The 24,488-nt window shown below is 37.4% G+C and overlaps 1 protein-coding gene across 11 annotated transcripts in view; it reads left to right on the forward strand.

The window, feature by feature from the left end:
• N4BP2L2 (NEDD4 binding protein 2 like 2) overlaps positions 1–24,488 on the forward strand; it is a 48,555-nt gene that overhangs the window by 23,087 nt on the left and 980 nt on the right. For 7 of the 11 annotated variants that reach the window (XM_080613402.1, XM_080613400.1, XM_080613403.1 and 4 more), the window contains 5 exons: positions 500–643; positions 14,076–15,889; positions 18,304–18,389; positions 18,782–18,827; positions 20,407–20,593. In XM_080613402.1, coding sequence (XP_080469528.1) covers positions 500–643; positions 14,076–15,889; positions 18,304–18,389; positions 18,782–18,827; positions 20,407–20,561 — 2,245 coding nt within the window. In that variant the 3' untranslated portion in view covers positions 20,562–20,593. Of the gene's footprint in view, positions 1–499; positions 2,716–4,012; positions 4,657–14,075; positions 15,890–18,303; positions 18,390–18,781; positions 18,828–20,406; positions 20,594–24,488 lie in introns of those variants that run through there. The other 4 variants (XM_080613406.1, XR_013956440.1, XR_013956441.1 and 1 more) reach the window with 4 other exon arrangements.

Consider the following 24,488-nt stretch of genomic DNA (forward strand, 5'->3'; position numbering starts at 1 on the left):
CTGCTAACATGGATCTTAAGATTCTATCCCTTAAATACTAAGGAGATGGATACATTCTAATATAATGTCTAATGTGTCAGGTTCTTAATAGGCCAAGGTCTCACTGAAATAGCTAGTTCGAACATTGCCTTCACAAGTATTGATCTATAATATTTTCCATCCCTCTACTCACATAGCTAGTATATCATGTAAAACCTGATGAAAAAATAGAAAACAAAGTCTTTCTAGGGTTATTTAGGTACATACTCCTAGAGAATAACATCACATTTCTGTATGAAGAATGACTTTTTTCTAGTATTTAACATATGCAGTACTGAATTGTTAAAACTTTAACACAAATTGAATACTGAGAGAATGAAGGTACAGTATAATAAAAGTGGAGTTTCAAATATGAAAAGCAAAAAGAAAAAATGTGAAATTAAAGGATTTCTGTATTCTTTTTAAAGAGTGTAGACATATAAACATACCAAACAATTTATTTAAATTTTTATTTTTGTAGGAGGAATAAACATGGGGTCACTCGTGAGAAGATTGCTCAGATGTTGGAACGATATGAATATCAAATATCCATACCTATTGTCATGAATTCAGTGGTACCTCCCCACAAAAACACTGAAAGGCCACCTCTGCAGCGAAGACATAGGTGGGGAGGCAATACAGACTTACGGAATTCTTTCAGTATTTCCAGTAGCCGATAACAGTTGCAGTCAGTTAATAAAAATCTGTTACTTGCCCTTCTAAAACACATCATCACCTCCAGTAAAGTAGTGGATCTTCTGTGTTTTAAATAGGCCTATTTCAAGACTATTTTCATCTGGAGGTTGCTCCTTTAATGGACTTATATGTAAATAAAATTGTACATTTAATGTTGTTTTCTTTTTAATTATATTTATTACAGTTGTAATAACTTTGAATTTGGTAAAATATTTAATACAGTATGACGTATAGCAGTCTTCCTTCATAAACCTAAGACGATGTTGTCATACGTAAAGTAACTGTTGAGCAGTGTTTTTGAAGAGGTCATATTGGAGATCTTCTTTTAAAAGATAAATAAAGCCCCAGAAGAGGAGGTGATTTATGTAATAACCAGTTTTAATGATTGTCATTTAGTCTTCTTTTAGGAGATGTTTTTGAAAGCAGTTTTATCCTGGAGTGTTCTTTTGTTCTCTTTTGCATGTATTACCAATCGGCATAATTTTGGCATGTATTTTCTCTTCAGTTGTGGTATTTGGTTTGGTTTTTTTTTTGTCTGAGAAGCTCACCTGGCAGCTGAAGCAGTATTTGTCAATACAGTATTCACCAGCCTTAAACTGCACAAACTGAACTACTTTTTTATTTGTTCTCAGTGGTAGTTTATAAGCTGTGATGGTAGTTGCACACCAACTTCTTTGTGCTGACTAAAGCCCTCTAAATTTTATCACTAAACACCCAAAATTTCACAGCTATGTTTTTCTAAGTCAAATTATTTTATTTATAATAAAAATGAAGTATTAAAGCAGTAGGCTGTCAAGTCCCAGTCCACAGTTGCAATGCATCAATTCAATATAAATAGTGCATATAATTCTGTAAAACCAGTCATGTTCCCAGTTTTGGCATAGCCGATGTAATCTGATCAGCACATAACAAAGAATAAGCCAGCATGGAGATAGGCTAATTTACTGAACTTTTTCTCTTAAAATAATGATTTTGTAAGTTTTCACTTTGCTTGCTTTCTAACAGCCTGTTGTATTAATAAATCATTTTTCTCCTCTATGTTGTTTTAGTAGTTCAGTGCAACAGTTTTATTATTTTCATGCTTGTAGGATTTTATGCATATGAGCATTATTACTACCCTGCTACCTGAAATAACCTATCTTGAGGTCTAACTACATTTGATTTCCTTATACACTGAGTAAATCCTGAATAGGAGGGTTTGTCAAGAACATGAGTATGTAGTAAAAGAATTTTCATGGTTTTCTGTTACTAATTTGGTGTAATAGTAATCAGAATTTTGAAAATTCCAAAGCCAGCGTTTCTTTTACTTACGGACAATTTTTCAACAGGCCCTATAAATTACTTCATCTTTAAAGCCTGAATGCCATGAAAGTTGAAAGTCCAGGTATATAATGAAATTTTTTTTCTACACCTATTGTGCAAATTAAGTTTGTACAACTTAATGTATATCTGCAATAACATTTTCAGAAGCACTTCTATTGACTATAAAATTTTGAAGTGTGCAGTTTCACATTTTGGTAATTGTTTTAATTACTTGCAAAATTATTTAAAATACTTCAGTAGTGCATGTGTTGTTAATATATCAAATTATGTCTATATGTAAAAAAAGCTTTCCTACTATATCGATTGTCTTCCCTCGTTACCTGTTGTTCATACCAATTACTTGACTGTATTTTAGTTTTCATGTTTATCTCTTTCCATGTCTCAGAAGAGTCATGGTAATCATTATAAATGATCAGTAGTACTTTAATTATCCCAAAATTTTTACATTTGAACATGAAAGCATATTTCAAGTGGAAGATAAAAAGGTTTTAGAAAGACTCATTTTATTTACTCTATATTACATTAAGCCATAATAAAGTGATAAAATTTCTTGCTGCTTTACACACATACAATGTGTTAAGGTATGACAAAAAAGAGCAGATTATTGAAAGCTTATGTTATGATATCTGTTGGTACCTTCCATCTTCAGTTTTTAAAGGAAATATATTTATTTTTTTAGCAATATTTAATTAATATTTAAGTTTTCTTTAACTGAAATCTGTATGTAAATATATACAAATTTATGCTATTTTAAAATGGTGGAGCACTTTTGTGCTGTATTTTTAATAAATTATTGGTGAGTATTTTTGATATGCAGAGCATGTTGTCAGTATTTGCAAAGGACATAACAAAAAATGAGTGCTTTGCTTTGCAACTTGGCACTGTATCAGACATTTCTTGTAAACTGCTTAATTTATAAAGCCATACTCCAAGGTAAGTATAATGACATGGTAGGTGATAACATGGTGGAATTACTGTCTGTGCAACATATTTTTGTTTCATAGTATATTAATATTTCATGTGGATATGACAGTCATGGTCATACATACATCTCAGAAGTTTTTTACACTACACTGTTTATATGTAAAATAATAAAATAATGTGAAATACCTATTGCAGGTATTTGGATTTGTCCTGCTTCCTCACAAACAAGGAAAATTACTTATTTTGTCAAAAAGGGTGTACCAGAAATGTAAGAGGTTGCTGTTCAGTTAGACTGGGGGTTTAAAAAGTTTGACTGTCTGGCATAGTTTTTTGATCACCTTTGATGATGATGATGTACCTAGAATGAAGATATCCTGTTGTTTTAGATTTTTAGTAAATTGCTAGCTAGTTTGTTACACTTCATGAAATGGTATCAGAACTTTTTTTTTAATGCAACTAATACATAGAACCTGAATGTTACTTAGAATTTGCATTCATATCTGCTGCATGCTTCAAACCAGTAAGATGTTTGGTAAGTAAATTTAAACAGTATAGTTAAGATATTCAGCTGTCGTTTAAACATCTTATTTTTTGAAGCATGAAATTTAAATGAGAATAAATTTGCAAGACATACATAATTTGGTTCATATAGCTGTCCAGTTAGCATCAGCTATATAAGCTTACATGTTGCTAGAGGGAAAAAACAGTTCTAGTTTTACTGCTTTGTCTAAACTGCTGCTTCTGTTTGATTAGTTTACTTTCTGAATTATCAGAAGTTTCCATCAGCCTTGTCTTTGATGAATGACTTAGTTTTCTTATTTTTCTTTTGTTTGGAAAAGAAAAAAAAAAGGAAACAAGCAAAATTAAAAAAAAAAAACAAACCAACAAACAAAAAAACCCTACCACTCCAATACCAAACCACAGAAGACCTATAGTGCTGGGTTTGGCTGTGATAGAGTTAATTTTCTTCACAGTAGCTGGTATGGGCTATGTTTTGGATTTGTGCTGGAAACTGTGTTGATAATTAAGGGATGTTTTCATTATTCCTTAGCAGTGCTTACACAGAGCCAAGGCCTTTTCTGCTCTTCACACCACCCCACCAGTGAGTGGGCTGGGGGGGCACAAGGAGTTGGGAGGGGACACAGCCAGGACAGCCAACCCAAGGGATAGCCCGTACTATGTGGTGTCATGCTCAGCCTATAAACCAGGGGGAAGAAGAAGGAAGAAGGGGAAACGAGGCATGTTTGGAGTGATGGCATTTGTCTTCCGAAGTAATCGCTACAAGCGATGGAGCCCTGCTGTCTGGAGATGGAGATACCTGCCTGCCGATGAGAAGTGGTGAATTAATTCATTGCTTTGCATAGCTTGTGCATGGCTTTTGCTTTACCTATTAAACTGTCTTTATCTCAACCGCTGAGTTTTCTCACTTTTAATTTTCTGATTCTGTCTCACATCCGACCCAGGGGTGAGTGAGTGAGCAGCTGTGTGGGGCTTAGTTGCTGGCTGGGATTCAAGTATAACAACTTAATGTGACACTTTTTTGTATAAACTTTGTAATGTGCGATGTTAAATGAGGCCATGTTTGGAATTCTGTTCTTGTGCGTATGTCCTCTGTAGGTTCATTTAATCTAGTTTGCCATACTGCATAATTTTTCTTAAGCTTTTTGTCTTTTAAGAGGAAAACCAATATTTTGTCTTTTGTAATCTATCTCTTGAAACCTTCTGCAGAGACGGGAGTGTTTCTCTGCTAATAGAACTGAAACCTAGACTGAGATGAAGTCCATAACATTTATGTTTGAGTGGTTTGTGTCTGTCTTCCCTGATGGAATTTAGACTGTGTCAGTATTTTCTTCTTTGAGCTGGACAGTTGGATTGATTTTTAGTGAATTAGAAAAATAATTACTTTAATATTTTTATGTTGATGTGTGTTACCTGTAGCTTTAACTGCTGCTTCCTCCTAGCAGCTGAGGTTTTGGGAAGAAATGTTTTCCCTTTCCTGGCACATGGTGAAGAAGAGGTGCCAAGGTCCATATTGAGAATTGAGAGTTTTCCCTGCAAAAGAACAGAGATATGTATTACAGTTCCCAGTAGAGAGCAATCAGAAGACATAGTGTTGAAATGCAGTTCATGAATTTGAAATTAAGTACTCAATTTAAGAGTGATCAGATGTTTCACATACATAGATGAGATGCAGAAATATTTCACTTCAGTGTTTCTGCAGTGATCCTTTCTTGTTTCAGTGTTCTATGCTCTCATCCTTTTGAAATAAAAGCAAGAGCAGAGATTAAAGCTCTTTAGTAATAATCTCCTAGGTGTGATAATTTCCTACTTGTATGTCAATTAATTTGGGGTTTATTTTTTTAATAGGCTCATGCTTTAAATTAATTGTTAATCATCTTTTTTAGAGTTCACAGAAAAATATGTGAAAGCACAGCTGGTCTTTTAAATATTTAGAAGATAAAGTAGTGAGAAATACAGTTTGTCAAGGCCAGATCATTGCAAATTTGTCTAACTTATTTCTGTAGTAACAGAGAAGCTGCAAGTGGTGTTTTTAGCTTGAGATAGCCTGTCAATGTCATTCTAGCTAAAGAATAATAAAAACATTGAAGTATTGCACCTGGAATGGGCCTTTGCAGTTTCCTTTGAGCTGATAATGCTGCTGCTTCATTTCTCAGGCTGGCGGGCAGTCCTTGACCATTTCATGTACACCTTACTGATACATATATTCTGTTGTAGCAATACCATCTTGTACCAAGTCAGAATATTGTATCCATAGAGTATTTTTTGTTGTACTTGCAGTCTTTTTAGTGATATTAAATATTTTTATTTTTTGGGTTGTTAATCCAATTTTTCCTTTGTGGTCCCTAAAACTGGTATCAGGGCAGGCAACTGCTTTATAGTAGTGTGGGTCATCCTGCTTGTCCTTTTAAAGTATTTTCCTGATACTAACTCTCAAGTATTCTAAGATTTTATGGAAACATAGTAGAAAAATGTTTTGTGTGCCTGCATGTTGTCTAACTCTATGGATTTAAAAAAGCATGAATTCTTTAGTGAATGTTGTTTGATCTCTTAAATGGCTAACAGACAAGAAGTGCTGCTTTAGCTGACTGAGTAAACATTTGTTCATTTCGAAGGGGTTTATTGTATCATTTACAAACAAGTCTTAGTCATGGGCCTATAATGCAGTTTGGCTGTTACCTTATTCATTATACTTCAATTATTTTTTTTTATTTCTTCATCAGCCATGGTTTTTAGTAATCTATACTATAGGTTGTAGTAATCTATAAGAAGTTACTGAACAACTTATCCCACATCTTTCTCTTAACCATGAAGAGTTTCTGAAAGCTCATGAACCTGACTTAAGAGTGGATTAACTGTATTACATTCTCCCCATTTAGTGTTTTTCCCAATAATTTTCCTGTATTGCTTGTGAGGTGAATACACTGCTTCACAGGGGTCTTGAGAGCATAAGCAGATACCACATCTTTTACCTGAAGCAAGACAGGTATACATGTTTGAGCTTCATCTGCAGCTCTTTGCAGCTGTTTGGTACATCACTGAATATTCAGTGAGGTATACCTGGTAGCATTTCAAAACTATTTTCACTTTATGAAAACTACAGTTGGAAGACTGTACTTATGGCTGTGCAGCAAAATTGCATTATATGTAAGAGTATAAATGGAATTCTCTGTGTGTGTATATTCTTCTATACATTCTTCTATGTATGGAAGATCCAGAGCATTGTGTTTCATTCTGTTTCTGTTTTGTTCCAACAGTCTAGGCTAAGTTCTTGTTTCTAATAATGAATACTTAGATTAAGTTCATAATGCTGCCCTTTTTGGCCCTAAGTCTTGAGGAGAGGTTTTATTGTGGGCAAAGATACTTAACTGTGGTTTAACTTTCTGCTGCTCTGCAGCAAACTGAGCTTGTAAAGAGATTAAATAAGCTTGTGTATTGCCTCATTAGTTTGTGTTGCCTTTGAAAGTGTCAGGCTTTGGACTCACTGGTATGTGGAAGATGTGACATACTGGAGTGAGTTGAGCAGAGGGTGGTCAGGGCTTTGGAGTACCTGATACACAAGGAGAAACTGTGAGAAACAGATTGTTCAGCCTTAAGAAGGGAAGCTAAGACAGCTTTAATGCTGTCTTCACCTGCCTAGTGGGAGAGTGTAAAGATGGAGCCAGGCTCCTCTTGGATAAGAAGCAATGGGTAGAGGTTGCAACACAGGAAATTCCAATCAGATATTAGGTTGTGTATTCTCCATCATTGGAGTATTCAGAACTTGTCTGGGTAAGGTGCTGAGGAATGAGATCTCAGTTGGTATTGCTTTGATCAGGGGCTGGACCATGTGATCTCTAGAGGCCCTTTCTGACATAAATTATTCTATTCTAATGAATATAGTGAGAGCAGTGTCCAGAATATTGGAAGAGTTATCAGAGAAGTCTTCAAAATCACTAACAGAATTGCTGCCTGTTTTCAGCGTGTCAGACGCAGGCTTGAATTAATATAGCAGTACATGATTCTCTTCGTACTCTCAAGTGGGCACTAAGTTTCTGGCGTTAACTGTTGCAGCAAAACTGGCTGTATTGTTTGTTTTGTTTATTTTGTTTCATAGCTATATTGGGACAGTTGCTTACAAGCTCCTGACAACACCTTTAGCTGATGCCCCTTTTTCTCCCTCAGACAGTGTCTGTTACCACTTGTCTCTTTTAAGTTGTATTGTCTTTCCAGACTTAGAAAGTTCTGGCATGTGTTAGTGCTTATCTAAAGTAGCCTTTTATTTTCTGTCCAAAGACAGAATTCTGTTGATGCTATGTATCGCAGAATTGAAAGACAGTTTTCTGCAGCTGTTCATCTCCAACACTCAAGGAATAATGGAGGGCTGTTTTGTAAAAAGTAACGATCTTTAAGGGATAATTCATTGTGTCACTTGCATATCTTTAGTCCTTTTGGTGAAAGATGTTTAAAAGGGAAATGAGTCAATGCCAAGGAGTAATACGCAGTAATAGTAAGTAAAAGTTGGATACCAGTATGACAAAGTGTGACTGAGATGTGTTGAAAAGGTGTAATACCTTCTGGAGAATGCATGTTATAATTGAATGCTGTGCAACTCTGTTTCATACAGCGTTTGAGAATGAGTGCACTACCTGGAGCAGATGTTCTGAAAAGCAACATTGTCTGTGGTTACAAGTATTTAAATTTTAAAGCTGTTATAATCTAGGTTAGATGCTGGTTACTTAATAGCTACTGATACTGTTTTATTTACTGTTTTCCTCTTTAACTTTCCCCCGGTTTCCTCTTATTCTTGAATTGCATCTTTCTCATCTGTCTGATGTGAGTGTTTTGTGCTCAGTTACAGTTGTCTTCATAACTGAATCCATCTCCCACTTCCCTTTTCTTCCTGAACTGTAAACTTGTATGGAGAGCTGCACCTTATCACCTTATGCTGTCTTCTTTTTTTTTTTTTTTTTTTAATGCTTCAGTTCAAACTGATGCTAATTTAAAAACTGAATCTATATATTTCTCTTCCCCTCCCCTCCTCCCACCCCCCCATCCTTTTGAATGTTTTTCTTGTTCTGCTGAAAGTACTATTTTTCTGTCATACCATCCATTTTCCTTGTTCCTTTTTTTTTTCTTTAGTCTCATTAAGTTTGCAGCATCATCTTGGTTTTTTTGGAAGTTGTACTTTTGCTCTCAGAATTATGGTCTGTGCTTTGGTGGATACTTAATTACATGTCGTTGCTCCAATTTTGTTGATTTAGGCCACTTTAATTCATATCCTTTGGTTCATATCCACATATGCAGTAGTGCTGTAGTTAGTGAAAAACTGAGACTGATCATTGTCTGGGAAGATGGGATTTTTCTATCCTGGGATTTTTGAAAGTGTTCCTTAAAATCTCATATATAAATGTCTTTATATCAATAGAAAATTATGGAGTGCTACTGCAGAGCAGGTCACAACAAACTTTATTAATTAGTGCAAGTTAGACTACAGTTCCTATTTCTCCAGACTGCTTCTCAAAGTAGCATATTTCATGTCTAGCCTGGATTAGTTTCAGTCAGGTTGTCTTCATGCTTGAGCTGGTATCATCTAGGTAATAGAACTGATATCATTAAACTTGACAAGATGAGTCATGCTGTACTTCCAGTGCATAACATTGGCATGTGTGTCCATCATGTTCTCTTCAAAAGACTAAACACTGACAGAGAGAACTTAAATGAGAATTGATTCTATGAGCCTTCATGGGTGAGAAAGCTGATGATAAACCTGCAGTTTCTTCTCTGTATTGTAAGTACATCCCCTCAAGTTGGATTCAGATCAATTGTAGCATTTCATTTTGTCCTTTTTTTTTTTCTCCTCCTTAACCTGCTTTTTAATACTGAGCAATACTTAATGGTGCAGAGAAATGCAGTCCAACAGAACATGGTGTTTTTTCTGTCTGTCAGCATCCATCAGTACCTTTAGTGCTGTTTTTTTATTTTTATTTTCCTCCTTTTTTCTGGTTAGAATTTTAAACTGTGTCAGGCAAGAGAGATTTGTGGCACCTATATGAGGTTGAAAGCAGGTTTTGAGTTGTTTCACTTGTTCAGGAAGTAGATGTTTTGGTACTGGCCACAAGCATATTCAGTGAGTATGTACACATATATCAGTCAGTATATTCAGGATTTATTTCCTTAGTGTCAACCAACATATTGTATGACTAAGGAGCTGAAATAGGAGATTGGATCTTTCCGTCAAAAGACATTTATGACTTTCATGAACTTGGGGGGGGTGATCAATTAGATCACCCCACCTGAAACTTCTTGTGGAATGAACGAGCTGTTGCTTGAAACTGAATTGCTGTTACAAACACCTCAGGAACTTGGGATTTTGGTGATTTTGGTGGGGTTTTTTGTTGGTTTGTTGGGTGTTTTACTTGGGCATGGGGTTTTTTGGTTTTTTTTTTGTTTTGAAAAGTAAAGTGGTTGCACTTTGCCCCATTGTTCATTAAATGAATAGCTTCTAAAGGCATGCTCTGATCAAACCAATTGTATGCTATTCTCTGTCTGCTCTCTAGATCAGTGTCTCTTGTGTCTGGCCTGTAACAGAGCAGCAGTCTGGTGGCTCATTATACATTGCAAGAAGCTGTATAGACATCAATCCTGTAGAAGTGATAAAGATTGAAGTAGCTCTTCGAGCATTGTGATAATTAGCCTATTTCATAAGGCAGTACTTAAATCTCACCACTACTAGCAATGCTGTTGAGAGACAAAAGAATAATAAATACTGGGTTACTTCAGATCAGATCTAATTAGTAGGATACTTGGAGTGGGGAGCATTAATTTGCAACACTGTAATGTGCACATGTTTCTTACAGATCACTTATAGTGAATTGCCTTAAAATGGGCTGTGGGGCAACCTAGTATGTTGCTTTTGAAAGCAGTCACCTCAATCCTACCCACCACTTCCTTTGTCTTAGCTAGACATTCTACTTATTGCTCTGGTAAGTTAAATGAGCTCAACAACAATAACATGTACTTGCTTTCTTTTGATGCCGGCTCAGGCAGGTAAATCCACCACAAGGAGGTGGTAGAGCCAGGAAAAGACAGGTAAGGGAAGTGCAAGGACAACATCTGGAATAAAATCGGAAAAGGTGACAAGGACTGTTCCTTCAGGGGCAATAAAGTGCTAAGCTGGATGCTCGCTGTCTAATGGAATTTCACTTTTCAGGAAGCCAAGTAATGCTGACAAGTTATTTTGCATATGATGGTTTGGGGGGAGGTTGAGGTGGTTGTTTTTTTTTTTTTTTGTTCTTTTTTCAGTTTTCTTGATCGCCTAATACCAATATCTTATTTGATTTTGAGGAACTGGATCTTTATCACTCACTTAAGTGTTAAAACCAAGATATGTAACAAAAAGGCTTGACACCATGACTTTTTTTGTTACTCCAAACTTGTAACTTCATTTTTTGCATGTTGCTGAAGTTAGGTCACAAAGAATTCAGCAATGCACTTGGATTTACCAGGTGGAAAAGGTGAAGTCTATCCCAGTAAAAACTGTTTTATGTAAACAGCTCTACTATAATTTTGATGTTGAAAACCCACTCTAGAGACTTCAGATTAATGGTGACATATATTTCTGAAAGAGCATGTACCTCGTTGCTAAGTGTCATATAGAATTGCTTTTTGTATGTATTATTTCCTCTGTATTGCTTGGATATTAGGAATTGGATATTAGGAAAAATTTCTTCACCAAAAGGGTTGCCAAGCACTGGAACAGGCTGCCCAGGGAGGTGGTTGAGTCACCATCCCTGGAGGTACTTTAAAGACACGTAGATGTGGGGTTTAGGGACATGGTTTTGTGGTGGACTTGGCAGTGCTACGTTAGCAGTTGGACTCAATTATCTCTAAGGTCTTTCCAACCTAAATGATTCCATAATTCTTTCCTGTATTTCATTATGGCAATGACTGCAGGCATTTTTTGATAGAAGCAGACATTAGCTTAGATGTATGCCAGAGCTAAAGTTTGTACAACTACAAATAAATAGCTCTTTTCTGGTTTTGCCATTTTTCAGCAAAATGTGACTACTACCTTTAGATTATTTACTCTGCATGTTCCTCCTCAGCAATTGTGAAAGTGCATTTGTTTCTCCAGTAAAGAGTGTCATCTGAGCACTGACTCTTAATCAAGCTGGACAGTGCTATTTTGAGCAGTAGGTTACAACTTTGAAGTCACATGTAACAGAGTTATGGCAAAAAGCTTTTAATATTGTCTGAACAGTAGGCTGAGAAAAACCAAAGTGTTGTACAGAAAGGGAATTCCTATATTAATAAAAATAGTAGTATATTTTTTCAGACCTGTTTATTACTAACTTCTTTTTTTTTTTTTAATTTTCATTTTTTAAAATATATAGCGAAATTTACATTTTTACTGAAACTGGTACTTTCCTTCTTATCCCATTTGCCTGTGTTATATGCGTTTAAAAACAACTCACTAGCAAATGCCCCTGTAAAGAAAAGTCTATCTCCATGCTGGTTCTTGAATTTTCTCAGTGTTTGTGTGCTATATGGTTTTACAATAAGAAAAATCCTCAAAAAGCATATAGGTGGACTAAAAGAGGAGGAACTATAAGAAAAATAAAGAAAACTAATGGAAAAATTGCTTTATTAAATGCACAAACCTTACTATGAAACTGGATATACCCCAAGAAGGAAATTTTTAGCTATGCCATCATGGTTCATTACAGTGTTTCTTTGGTGTAGTATTTTCCTAGAAGCAGTTGGAAAATAGATGTTGCCTAGAAAAGTGAAGAATAACAAATTTTCTTATTCTGCTCATCACTTTCCTTTTTGCTTTTGTCCCATCTTTAAGAGTTGCAGACCTTTAGAGAACAAATTTTGCTGAATTGGTGTAAAATGTCCATGTCTCCAAAGCAAAGAAATGACATGGCTGTTGTATTTATTATGAACTGTTGAATCTCACTGCATTATCAACCTGGACCAACGTTTGCATTCATTATGTTTTGACATGCAACAATTTCAATGCAGTAATAACTGTTAATTTCTCTGCATTATCTGAGTGGTTCTTCTCCCATTATTTGGTAGATGTATATCTGCTGTTCTTGCATTCTGAAGTGAATCCTATCAGTGTGGTTTTCCTTCTTAGTTCAGAATTAATGGCAAGGAAAGGAAATGAATGTGCTGAGTTTTACAATACCTTTTGATGTGACATCCTAGCCTAAGAGTTTCTGTCAGCATTGTCCTGAAGATGTTGTCAGATGTGTCGGGAGTTAGGCACCAGAAACATGCTTGAGTATTAGACAAGTTCACATCCATCAGTAGCAGCACAAATTCACATCTGTGAGAAGTGAGTGATAAGGAAGAGTGTAGCTACAATAATGATACCAAGACTGGAGGAGCAAGCCCATTCCTTTCTAGTGCTGACTTGGGCAATTTGGTTATCATTTCTGTGGAGCTGTTGCATAGCAGCACAAGGGCCCCTAGGTACAATACTAAAGTATTCTTGGAACTGCTGCACAAGTCTGATGTTTTATTCCCCACTCCATAAAAAACAACTAAAAATGTGATATTTTCTACTTCACTGATAAGGGGTTTTATGCTTCTTAAAACCAGAGAATTTTCCCTTCTAACCCACTTTCAATATTTTAATTCTTGTAGCTGCTGCTTTGTTTGCTTTAGTGTGAAGGACCATCCTGAACAAAGGGTTACAGAAAAGCAGAGAATTACAGCAAAGAAGCAGATTTTTGATACAAAGATTTGCAGTCAAGCTTAGCTTTGAAAAATCTCATTTCTCTCTTTTATAGGGAGAAGTTAGATTTTTGCATTAGGTTTTTCTACATGTGTCCGTTTCAGGGTTAGCTGGCTGATGGGCTAATGCCAAGATTTCAGAGAAGTCACCATTAGGGCTACTATCTGTTCAGTTTGATGAGAAATGCAGAGAAAAATCCGATGTTCTGAAGAGAGATGCAAAACTAATTGTAAATAACTGCCTAAAACTGTGTTAAATTTTTCAGTAGTGTATTATTGCTCGTAAAATATGAAATATTTTTTTCCAAATACGTATGCAGCGACACATAATATTCTGAGCAGTAAATACCTCTTACTGTAGTCACTGTACCCTTCCATTATTCAAATTTTTGGTTAGTATGTTTTGCATTTGAGTCCAAATTAGATAAGTATAGTCCATTTAATCTTAATGGATGAAATTTGCATACTACATCCTCCATTTAGTACCCTTCTGCTCAGCATGGCATTTAATGAAATTTCAGAATAGCAGTTGCTCTTTAATATCTCTTACTCAAACATCACAAAAGACATCCAGAAACATGTTGTTCTGGCAGAGATACTTTTGTAAAGCTAAGTTAATGAGATGGCACCTATATTTTTAAATTGTTTTAAAATGTTCAGGAGTGTTCTGAATTGTAGGGTGTACATTTGTGTAATAAATAGAAAGTTTTATTTGAGATTTTATTTATTTAAAAAGGCAGATGTTCTGTGTTTGATCATCATACTAACATAAAGTACCTATTCTTCAAATTAGACACAATGAATGCATTATTACTGACATTTATTTTGCTTTTTAAAAAAATTTTATTATTATTATTTTCACATAGGGAGACAATTTTAAAGAAGAACCATGGGCACCTGTCTACAAAAGCAAAGCAGAGGGGAAAGCGAAAAAGAAACAAAAAAATTAAAGGTAATCCTACAGAAATCACAAAGAAAATGTTAGGTGGAGCAGCTCATCATCCAATTCCAGATGACCAGGACACATCAGGAAGTGAAGAGGATTATCTGGAAGAAGAAGACAGCCGATCATTGTGTATATTCAGTGAAGGTCCAGAGGATTCAGTAACAGTTTCTGAAGAACAGCCTAATGGTGATGATGAAAGCCTGAAAGAAGCTGCAGGGGTTTCAAGAGAAGGGTTTCCCATCGCTGTGTCTGAGGTCTCAACAATGACCAACAGTGCATCGAAAAATGAATTGCTTGTGGAAAGTCACAGTTCCCTTGTAATAGATCTAAAACCTTTTTCTACTGATAACCTATCAAAAAATGCAGTAGATGATGAGGAAACAAATCAAAGGCACATAGAAAATCTTTGCAGGAGCAGTTTCCTAAAAATAAGCAATGAGAAAAATTCTATCCAAGAAACAGAAGGCATCTCTGAAGTCTGTAACATCCTACTGTTAAGCAAAGAAAATAAACTCGGATCATATCAAAGTATACCTGAACCTGACATGGAAGCTAAGCTGTTAAGTGGTGAAGGAAAAGAAATCATTCAGTGTTACAATTCAAATACACATGATAATGTGCCTGGTAATAACACAGAGGACACACATGCATTAAAAGCAGAAGAGAACAGCTCTAATGCCCAGGCTTTTTTTCCAATTAATTTCCAATTACCTACTGAGGAATTGCAGCTGGGCTTTGATACACAAGTTTCTCTCTCTTCTTGGTCTGAGAATAAATTTGTAGGTGAACAAAGGCTCCTAAAAATGAGAAAACCTAAACAGACTCATAGGAACAGTTCAAAACAGCTAAAATGCCGTTGGTCAAATGAAGGATTGATGAAGGAAAACCATTGGGTAACAGTAACTGAGGAGGCTGGTAATGTAATAAGTAATGGTCTGTCAGCATCTGCAGCTGGTGAAGTGCAGTTTCATTCCCTGGTGGAAGCTAGGGCCACCTTCATGCAGTGTTCAAGGGAAGTAGATATTCCAAGAAATGATGCTGCACCAATTGCATCAAAGAGAAAAAGATACAGAAGAATTGTCAACTTGGCACCAAAGTTCAATCTACCAAGACAGATTGGTGGTAGTACAGGTGGAGGGAAGAAAGTCCCAATAAAAGATGATGTTCCCCAGAAAAGTGTTTTGGAAGTGGGGAAAAAAAGCTTTCTATGCAAGGACTACAAAGAAGAATGTGAACAGGACCGTGTATTGCAGGAATATTCTGCACCTTTCAGTGGCACCAAGGCAACCTATTCCATGCCTACTGCAGACTCAGATACTCTGTTACATGGTATTTCTTGCATTCATTTAGGACAGTCTTCTCCTATGCCAAAATATTCCTGCAGAGTTTGTGTAGTTTCTGGGATGAAGAAGGAACAAGCTAGAGCTCTTAAGCAACAGAAGGTAGTTGATAATAAAGAGGGTGAAAGTGAGCAAGTTTCTTCAGAGGTTACAAATAGCCGACCAGATATTTTGTCATCTGTGAAAGTTGTGTCTGAATATGCTGAAGATTCCAGTATGCTGGCAAGCTGCAGTGAAAATGTGCAGGAAGCAGATGACACTGAGCCAGCAGAGGACTCACAACTCAAAGATAATCGAGATGTGAATATGGCGTGTAGTTTTCTGGGACTTCCCTTATCATTAGGATTTGCTTTTCAGCTTGTGCAGCTCTTTGGTTCTCCAGGTCTTCCGCTGGGTAATACTCTTCTTACTACTCCTATGTAAAAAACCAAAACAAAACAAAAAAACTCAACCCAAAAAAACCCACAACCCCCCCAAACCCACAAATGAAAACCAAAACACTGCCCCAAAACCAGAAAACAAACAAAACCCCCCATGATTAAATACTTTATTTTAGGTACCAATTAATCAAATATTAATCCTATTGAAAGGAGTTATCGCTGCCTTGGTGATTATTTTGTTTTATTTTTAATGTAAAATTCAGTCTCTGTCAAAGGTGCTGTTTGGTTTAGCTTTGCATTTGCAGTCTTTTTAGTTACAAAGCCTTACTACTTTAAAGGATGAAGCTCTTGTTGATGTTTTAATACCCCCTACCGAGTATAAGACTTTACTGTGTTAATCACAGAACTAAATGAAAACGTGGTACAAAATGTGTGCTCTAATATAAAGGTTGCATGTTTTATATTCCACCTGGTTAATATAACAATATTCCATTTTCTTTCTTTAGTAAAGTTTTAGTTTAAAATCTTTATCCCTTGTCCTATCACAACAGGCCCTGTTAAAAGTCTCTCGCCATCTTTCTTAAAGACCCCTTTTAAGACCTGAAAGGCTGCAATAGGTCTCCCTGGAGTCTTCTCTTCTCTGGGATGAACAACCCAAACCCTCTCAGCCTTTCCCCATAGGAGAGGTGCTCCACCGCTCTGATCATTTTTGCATTATTAAGTGCCACAGTGTTATATATTTGCCTTCCAGAGCTCCAGTTGTCGTATTTTTGTACTTTTTTTTTAATCATTGTAAGTTAGCACTTAGAAAAATGGCAATCAGTCCTCAAAGGTGTTGTGTATGGCAACAGTGATTTCCAACTTTTATTACAGGCTAATCCTACAGAGCTGTAGCCAGCAACAAGAACAGCCATTTGTTTCGAAATCACGCTAAGACATAGATTTCCTGTGCATGAAGTTCTGCAACTTCTTTGGTCCAAATTTAGTCAGTGGAGAAACAGTAACTTTGATTTGGCCAACAAATAGGATTAAAAAACCAGACTGTTTTGGTGGGGTTTTTTTCAGCACATAGACCTTTACACCTATTTGTTTCAGTTAAAATTAAGCATGTAGCTTCATATAAGCATTTTTAAGGTGACAGGTGAGTAGCAGCTTCTGTCTGTTTATCTGCCCAAACTGACCTCAGGATTCCTTGTTTTTATTGTAAAAGTTGGTGGCAATGCTACCTGCAGAATAATGATGCAAACCACTGGCAGCAGTATTCAGCTTGATCCCCAAAGGACCTACAAAGCTGCTTTATCTAAACCTGGCACCACACACCAAAAAAGCTTGACCTGTAGAGCTCTGTTTCAACAGAGCAGAGGAGTTCTGTTCATGTCCTCTACTGTTACATACAAGACGTTTTTCTCCTCCAAACTTGATGAGTCTTCATAGCCGTGATCCTAAATTTCATCATCCTAGAGGGAGTTGACCATGACTTGAAAACAGGGATCTTGTGAAGGGGGAGTTGAACAGGCAACACTCAGTAGGTTAGTGAACCAAATGTTGTTCTTCTCTAAGTCAGTAACAGGTGACATGCTTTGGTGTTTAGGTGAGTTTCCTTTGGAAATAACCTTCAAGAAGCACAAACCCACCCCAATATCTCTCTGAAGCTCTGCCAGGTGTTTGCTGGGGCTTTTTTCATCAAAAATATGCCTGCTGTCTGCAGAGGTTTGTCCACATTCTGATTTGGCCATAATTTTCCTACAGGTTCAAAAGTTCTTTTTTGTGGCCTGTTATCTGTTATTTATCCATGTACACATTTGAACTACAGTATTTTACAACACTGGCAATTGCAGTAATTTTTTATTATTATTATTATTTTGGAGGGAAAATTTTTGGTAAACATTTTTGGTTATTTAGAAATGAAATATTTAGTTACTGACTTGCTTGTATCATTCTCATATAGAATATATTTTAGACTGTTTTCCTACAAAGAATCTCTTTTCAACTTTTTAAAGAGAGAACATTTTAGAAAGTAATTTCTTTAGTGATATTGTACAAATTCCTATAATTCAACATTTTAAAATATAAAGGTTGTTACTTAAGTTGCATTTTGTTTAATTTGTGGGCTGAAAGCTTTCAATTTTTCTTGTTTGCAGCCCAGTTTTGAGGGAGTATGTCGGGGAAACGGAAGTATGGTAGGAAAGTCTTCACCTGAAAAAAGAAACCAAACCCAAATCTCCTTTCCCCTCCTACCCCTCCTATGCACTGGCTTTAGATTCTAGAAAACCTAAATTCTGAGTTTGCTGCCGGCCCATTTAAATATCAGTAGTGGGGTTTTTTTTAAGTCTGTATATATAATGTGTACAAAACTTGTAATTCAGTAATATATTTTGGCTATGGAGAGATCTGAACACTCAACTGCACAAAATATTTTCTTCTGCAGAATCCTTGTTGCCAGATGATTATATAGTTCCTCTTGACTGGAAAGTTTCAAAGATGATCTATTTACTGTGGAAGACCTCTGTGGAGGTATGAATTTTAGGAGATTTTTGAAAGCTTTCCAATATTCCAGGTGTAAAGAGGAATTCTTCAGTTCATAAGCAAGATGATGTTCTTCGCTAGTAAATTTGCTTTGTGGGTTTTTAATACCCGCAATGAGGAGGTGGATGTTTTATGTACTCTTCTAGGTAGAAAGTGGTAACTTACAAATTACTTTTCTCCCCACTGTAACTGTTGCTTCGTGAAAGTTTGTTTTTATTCATGGAGCTCAGTAACGTCTGGTAATGGAAATGAGGAAAATTCTGTAAATACAATGAAATAGTAATTATAAAATAGAGCATCAACCTTGTTCTTCCTTAAAATAACAAATTCTCTTGTCACATACTTTCTTCTTTTCTCTGGATTATTATTATCTATTTTAGGAAAAACAAAAAACCAGTGGATTGCAAAATAGAAACACCTTGGCTGGTAAGTGTATTCTGTGATACAAGAACTGTATAAAATACTTGTTCAGAAGAGAGAATAGTTAATGCTGAAGTGTGTTGAAGATTTTCAGCACAAATGAGTCATAACACTCCACTTTGTGCAAAAGCTTTAGGTTGTGACAAACGAATTCGTGCCTCCATTAATTGCGCACATAGTATGGCAGAGCTGTGGTCACTGTGTTGCAAGAGCTGAAATTCCTTGGCTTTTGAAGTTTCCCATACAGAATTAATCCAATACTTAGCTCAAGTTTACCTATTCCAGATCAGAAGGACGTTTCGCATGAAGAAGTCTTACAGAAAGATTTTATTTCTCTGAAATGTTGAGCATCTTCAACTTAATTAAATTTTATGATCACTAAAAATTGTCCACTTGATAATCATAGAATCCCATGTTGGCAGGGACCTCAAGGATCCTGTGGTCCAACCTTTCTGGGCAAAATCACTGTCTACACAAAATGGCCCAGCACACTGCCCAGTTGAATCTTAAAAGTGTCCAACACCACCAGTTCCCGTGGGAGATTATTCCAATGGTTGATTGTTCTGATTGTGGAAAATTTTTCTCTTGTGTTCAATTGGAATCTCCCTGGACTAACTTTGTATCCATTATCCCGTGTCTATTCCATGTGACTCCTTGCAAAATGGGAGTCTCTGTCTTCTTTGTAGCCACCCTTTAAATACTGGAACATAGTGATCATGTCTCCCCTGAGCCTTCTTTTCTCAAGGCTGAACAAACCCAGTTCTCTCAGCCTTTCCTCATATGGTTTACCGGTCTGTTGATCATCTTTGTGGCTCCAATCTGGATCCTCTCCAGCCTGTCTGCATCTTTTTTTATATAGCAGAGACCAAGGCTGAACACAGTATTCCAGGTGTGGTCTGACAAGAAGAGTGAAGTGGGATAACAACATCGTTGCTGCGGATGCCCTTGTTGATGTAACCCTGCATCCTATTGGCTTTTCCACAGCAGCATGCTGTTCACTCATACTGAGCTTGATGCCCACCAAGACCCCCAGTTTTCTTTCCACAGAGCTGCTCCCCAGCTCGGAGGTCACACACTTGAGCAGCAGGAGGTATCAGGGTCCATGGGAAGCTTTGGATTTCTGCTTGCATTAATTCCTGCAGTGTGGATGTTATGGGATAAGGTTGCTGGTTGTCATTTTCTACGATTTCCATATTAGTGTAGTATAATCTCACAAATTCTGTAATTTGAGATTACAAATACACAGTAGTAGTTCCCTGGAAGCTGGTAGGATTTTCTGTCTTAAATAGGAGAGGAGTTGTGTTTTTTTTCTTAAAAAAGAGAAAAGGATGCTCTCCAAGAGCTGAGAAGAAACGTAAGAGTAGGAAAACACACACACATTTGCTCTCAGTCTCCCTCTGCATCAGAGACAAACCTGAAAGGTTTGGTTTATTTTGTAGGCCATTTAGAAGGGAAAATCAAGAATATTCTGATTAAATGAAACTTTATTCTAGAAATACTCTATCCTGACATGATATAAATGCCAGACTACATAAGATAATTTCAGGTGTCTTTGGCTGTAGTTTATAAGTGATTTATTTTTCAGATGATTTTATTGGTCTTGAAGATATAAATAAAAATCACCAAGAGAATCAAGACTCTTCTGAAACACTTGAAGTAGTGGAGCTGTTTCAAGGGATGATAGAGGAGAACATTGTGGCCTGCGCTGGCTCTCTGGATGCTGTGTCTCATCAGCCATGACTGACTGTCTTAAATTCTGCATGATGGAAAAGGTAATCAGTCCCACTTGTGAATGTGTTTCATTCTTGTATTATATTTGACTAAAGAATATTGTTTGTTATAATTTTAAGATGTCTTTAGTCTCATCCAACTTAGTTGATTTTTTTTCTTCAAGTTAGGGTTGAGGGTTGTTTTGGTTCTTGAGGTTTGTTTTAAGCCTGAATGGGGAAAAGAGAAGGCAGCATTATTATGAAAGCCATTTTTTCTCCCGAATCTAAAACCTGCCTGGTGAAGTGAAAGCAGCAGTCGAGGATGCCTGAGAGCTGAGCTTTATTCCCAGTTTGGTTACTGTGGCAATCTGCTGTGAGTCATGTCATCTCAGTCCTATTTTTCTCAACTCTTCAGTGTAGTGAGCAATGCTAACTCCATAAAGGGTCTACCTGTGAAGAGCACTGTATGAGCAATAAAACAGTATTTCACCAAGTTATGATAAAGTGACAGTTCTGCATTTCAGCTGAGAATCAGCAGCAGAAGGTCGCAATAGGACTCCATATATTGAAGTGTTAATTTTTCATGGATGTTTTTATTTGGTATGACAAAGTGCACTACTGAGTATTGGAAAGTATTGCTATTGTGTTCATGCTTGGCTTGTGAATTTTTGGAAACTTGGCGAAGTTTTTCCAGTTTGCTCATGGAAGATATTCTAGGTAGATGGTGATAGGAAGGAAGGTCTTTTGGATCCAGCAGGAAAATGCTAGCTTAACTTTGGTTTGTTCCAAGTGGCAAATGGATTAATCTGTAGTTTTAAAACAAGGAAACTGAGGTACGTGGAAATAGAATAACTTGCACCATGGGCAAATTGAGCCAGGAAAAAAAGAAATCCTGAGGCTTAAATTATTCCCATGCAGACACCACAGGACTGCTGGAAGCTCACCCACGTGAGGTCTGCCCAGGGGTCTGTGTCACCCGGTGTCCTGTGCCTGACCTGAGCATGAGACAGTGGCTGGAGGAGGAGGCAGAGACATGTTCTGTGTGGGACAGTTACAAAAGCAGAAGTTGACTTTTTAGAAGGCTTCTTAATTTTCAGAGTGGAGGTTCATAACAGAAGTAAAGTAGTTGAATAGTTTGGGTTGGAATTGAAACCTCTTGACTGGGGGTTGATTTGATTATATGTGGTTTTATATCATTGATGACAAAAATGACATTGGAGGTCACTTGCTGATGAGCCTGTACCCACTACCAGTGTAGGAAGGTGAGGGGAGTCTCTGAACCACACAGTACCAACAGCACTAATCTCACAAGGTGCTGTCAACACAGATCATTAACAACATCAAGAACATCTGGTAGCAGTATGGCCTTTTACATAGTCAAGCACTAAAGTATTTGGTAAGCAAATAAAAAAAATGTTTTCACCAAATGCTTTGCCCTGTTTCAGCCACAAATTATTGAAAGTTACTCATTTATAATAATGCAGATGTGAACATTCCACAGGCAAGGATTTTGCTTGTGATACTCACTGGCTGTCCCAGTGTGGATATGTAACCGAGGTTACTACCCAGAATTATCCAGGTTTGTTAAAATGTTTGTGTGCTAAAGAAACAAAACTGGAGAGCTCTGTTCTCTTCCCTCAGGAAAACTGTGATTAACCTGGAAATTTCTTTCCTTTGTGTGCTGTCTTGGTGTGTCCTGTGCATTTGTGAGCCAGCTGCTGACTGCCGGTCTGTAACGAAACATCGTTAAACCCCAGTTTGTAACATGACATTGCAGTCTAATACTCTACTGAACTGGCTTATGTTAGTCCTAGGGAACCTAGAATTAAAGTGGTGTGTACTTTGCCACGAAAAAAGACTCAGTCTTTTTTTTTTTTTTTTTTGCTTTTTAAAATAAGGCATTGCATCTCTGTGCAGAAGGACTTGGCAATGAAGATCTGTGCTGAGATGGAGTGGTTAAGCTGGAGGTCCCTGCTGACAGATGAAGCCTGTGTAAGGGTTGATTGCCCTGGTCCCAACCTCCTTGCAGCAGCTTTGGCGCTCAGCAAAGCCTTTGACTTGGGAGTGCTAAATTGGCCAGGGCTCTGTGTTGGGATGAGGAGGGAAGTTGGTCAGGGGTTTGGGGGGGTTTTGTTTGGGGTTGTTTTGTTCGGGGTTTTTTTTTTTTAGTTCACCATCTGAAATGAGTCATGGAAAGTCCTGCAGGCTGTTGGAGGAAGAGGATGAGACACCAGAGCCTCTGGAGCTGTGGTTTTGCCTCAGGCCAAGCTGTCGTGATGGCTCACTGCCACAGATAGTAAAGTGGGAAGTACCCCTCCTCCCAGCCCTGTGCCAGTTTTCAGCTCTGGCGCTTGCTGGCTGGCATGAAGGCTACAATTTCACTTGTTAACACCAGAGGAAACAAACGGATAGTTTTATGCTGGGCTGGAAAATTTAGATAAGATGCTGCAAGGTCCAACTCAGTGCTGAAGCTCTGGGGCCAGGGAGCAAATGGGTTGGTGCTGCTGCAGATGTGCAGTCAGCCTTGATACCAGGGACCACGTATTGCGCAGTCATGCCTTCAGATGAAAGACTGTTTTTAAGCTTATACAAAGGTTGCCCAGAGAAGCTGTGGCTGCCCCATCCCTCCAAGTGTTCAAGGCCAGGTTGAATGCGGATTTGAGCAACTTGATCTAGTGGAAGGTGTCCCTGCCCGTGGCAAGGGAGTTCAAACTAGGTGATCCGTAAGGTCCGTCCCAACCCAAGCCAGTCTGTGATTCTATGATAAATATTAGGAATTTTTAATTAGAAAAATTAAAAAAGAAAAGAAATATTCCAAAAGCAAAAAGCATTTTTTACGGTTTTCAGTTGACTCATGCTCGCTGTCAGGCACAGGATACGAGGTGATGCAAACCCTTGGCCAGACCCCAGGTGGGTATTCTAGCAGTCCTCTGAAGTCTGCATGTGTAATTGCTCTAAAAGGAAGGTGTGCTTTTCTGGTCAATAGTGCCCCTGCTTTCGAGGGATAAGGTTGCATTTCCTCACCACAAAATCATTCTCTTCTGGTTGCTGATTAAAGTAGACTTGCCAAGAATGATGTCCCAGAGTGGTTGTAAAACTGCTCCAGTGAACAGCTATAAATGTTGAAATGGATTTGATTTCATCAAATGTCCGGGGGGGGGGGGGGGGGGGGCGGGGAGGAAAAGTGAAAAAGCTGAGGCATTCTTTCTGAAAGCTTTTAAAGTCATGGAAAATAAATGGAGACCTGGTATGATCAATTCAGTCCCCTTAGATTGAAAAATAAACTGAGCATTACTGGCCAAGTGTAACTTAATCTGTTAGTCAGATGATCATGCTTCTGTATTCATGTTCTGTAAGGGTGGTTTTATTTAAATGGTAGAATGAACAGTGTTGGTGTTCCTCTGTGAAAACACAAGGTTAATCTCAAGTTGTTGTGAGAGCTCCTTATAGTCGCATTGGCAGCACATCAGCATTTGTTCTGGAGATTAAGCAAGAAATCCTGGGTTAAAAAATGCTGAGATCAGTGAAAACAGCATTATTTTGGTGCCTACTAGCTCTCCTTAGAGAAGGACTCATGAGTACCAGGTGCTATACAAATGTAGAACAAGAAGACAAAACCCAGTGTCAGTTTAAGCATTTATCTGCAGGACTACTGCAGAATAAAGGCTGGTATGTTTCTTTGTGAAGTGTAGCAGTCAGTAACTCCCTGCAGGAAGACTTCCTCCGTGACAGCCCGATCAGGCTGTGGTTTTGATGAAATGAATCTCTTCATGACATGTATTACTGCTCCTCCTTTCACTGGCTATGCTATTCCCATCACTTCCCTTAGCTGGACCCGATGCTTCAGCAGCTGGGTTGAGGCAGTTCAGCTCAATCATCCAATGCATAAAGGCATCCAGAAAGTTTTCAGTCTGGACCAGTGAGCTGAAACAACTTTTACTTGAGCCATGTGATCAGC

This window comes from Psittacula echo (assembly GCF_963264785.1).
Source record: "Psittacula echo genome assembly, chromosome: 3".
Lineage (NCBI taxonomy): Eukaryota > Metazoa > Chordata > Aves > Psittaciformes > Psittacidae > Psittacula > Psittacula echo.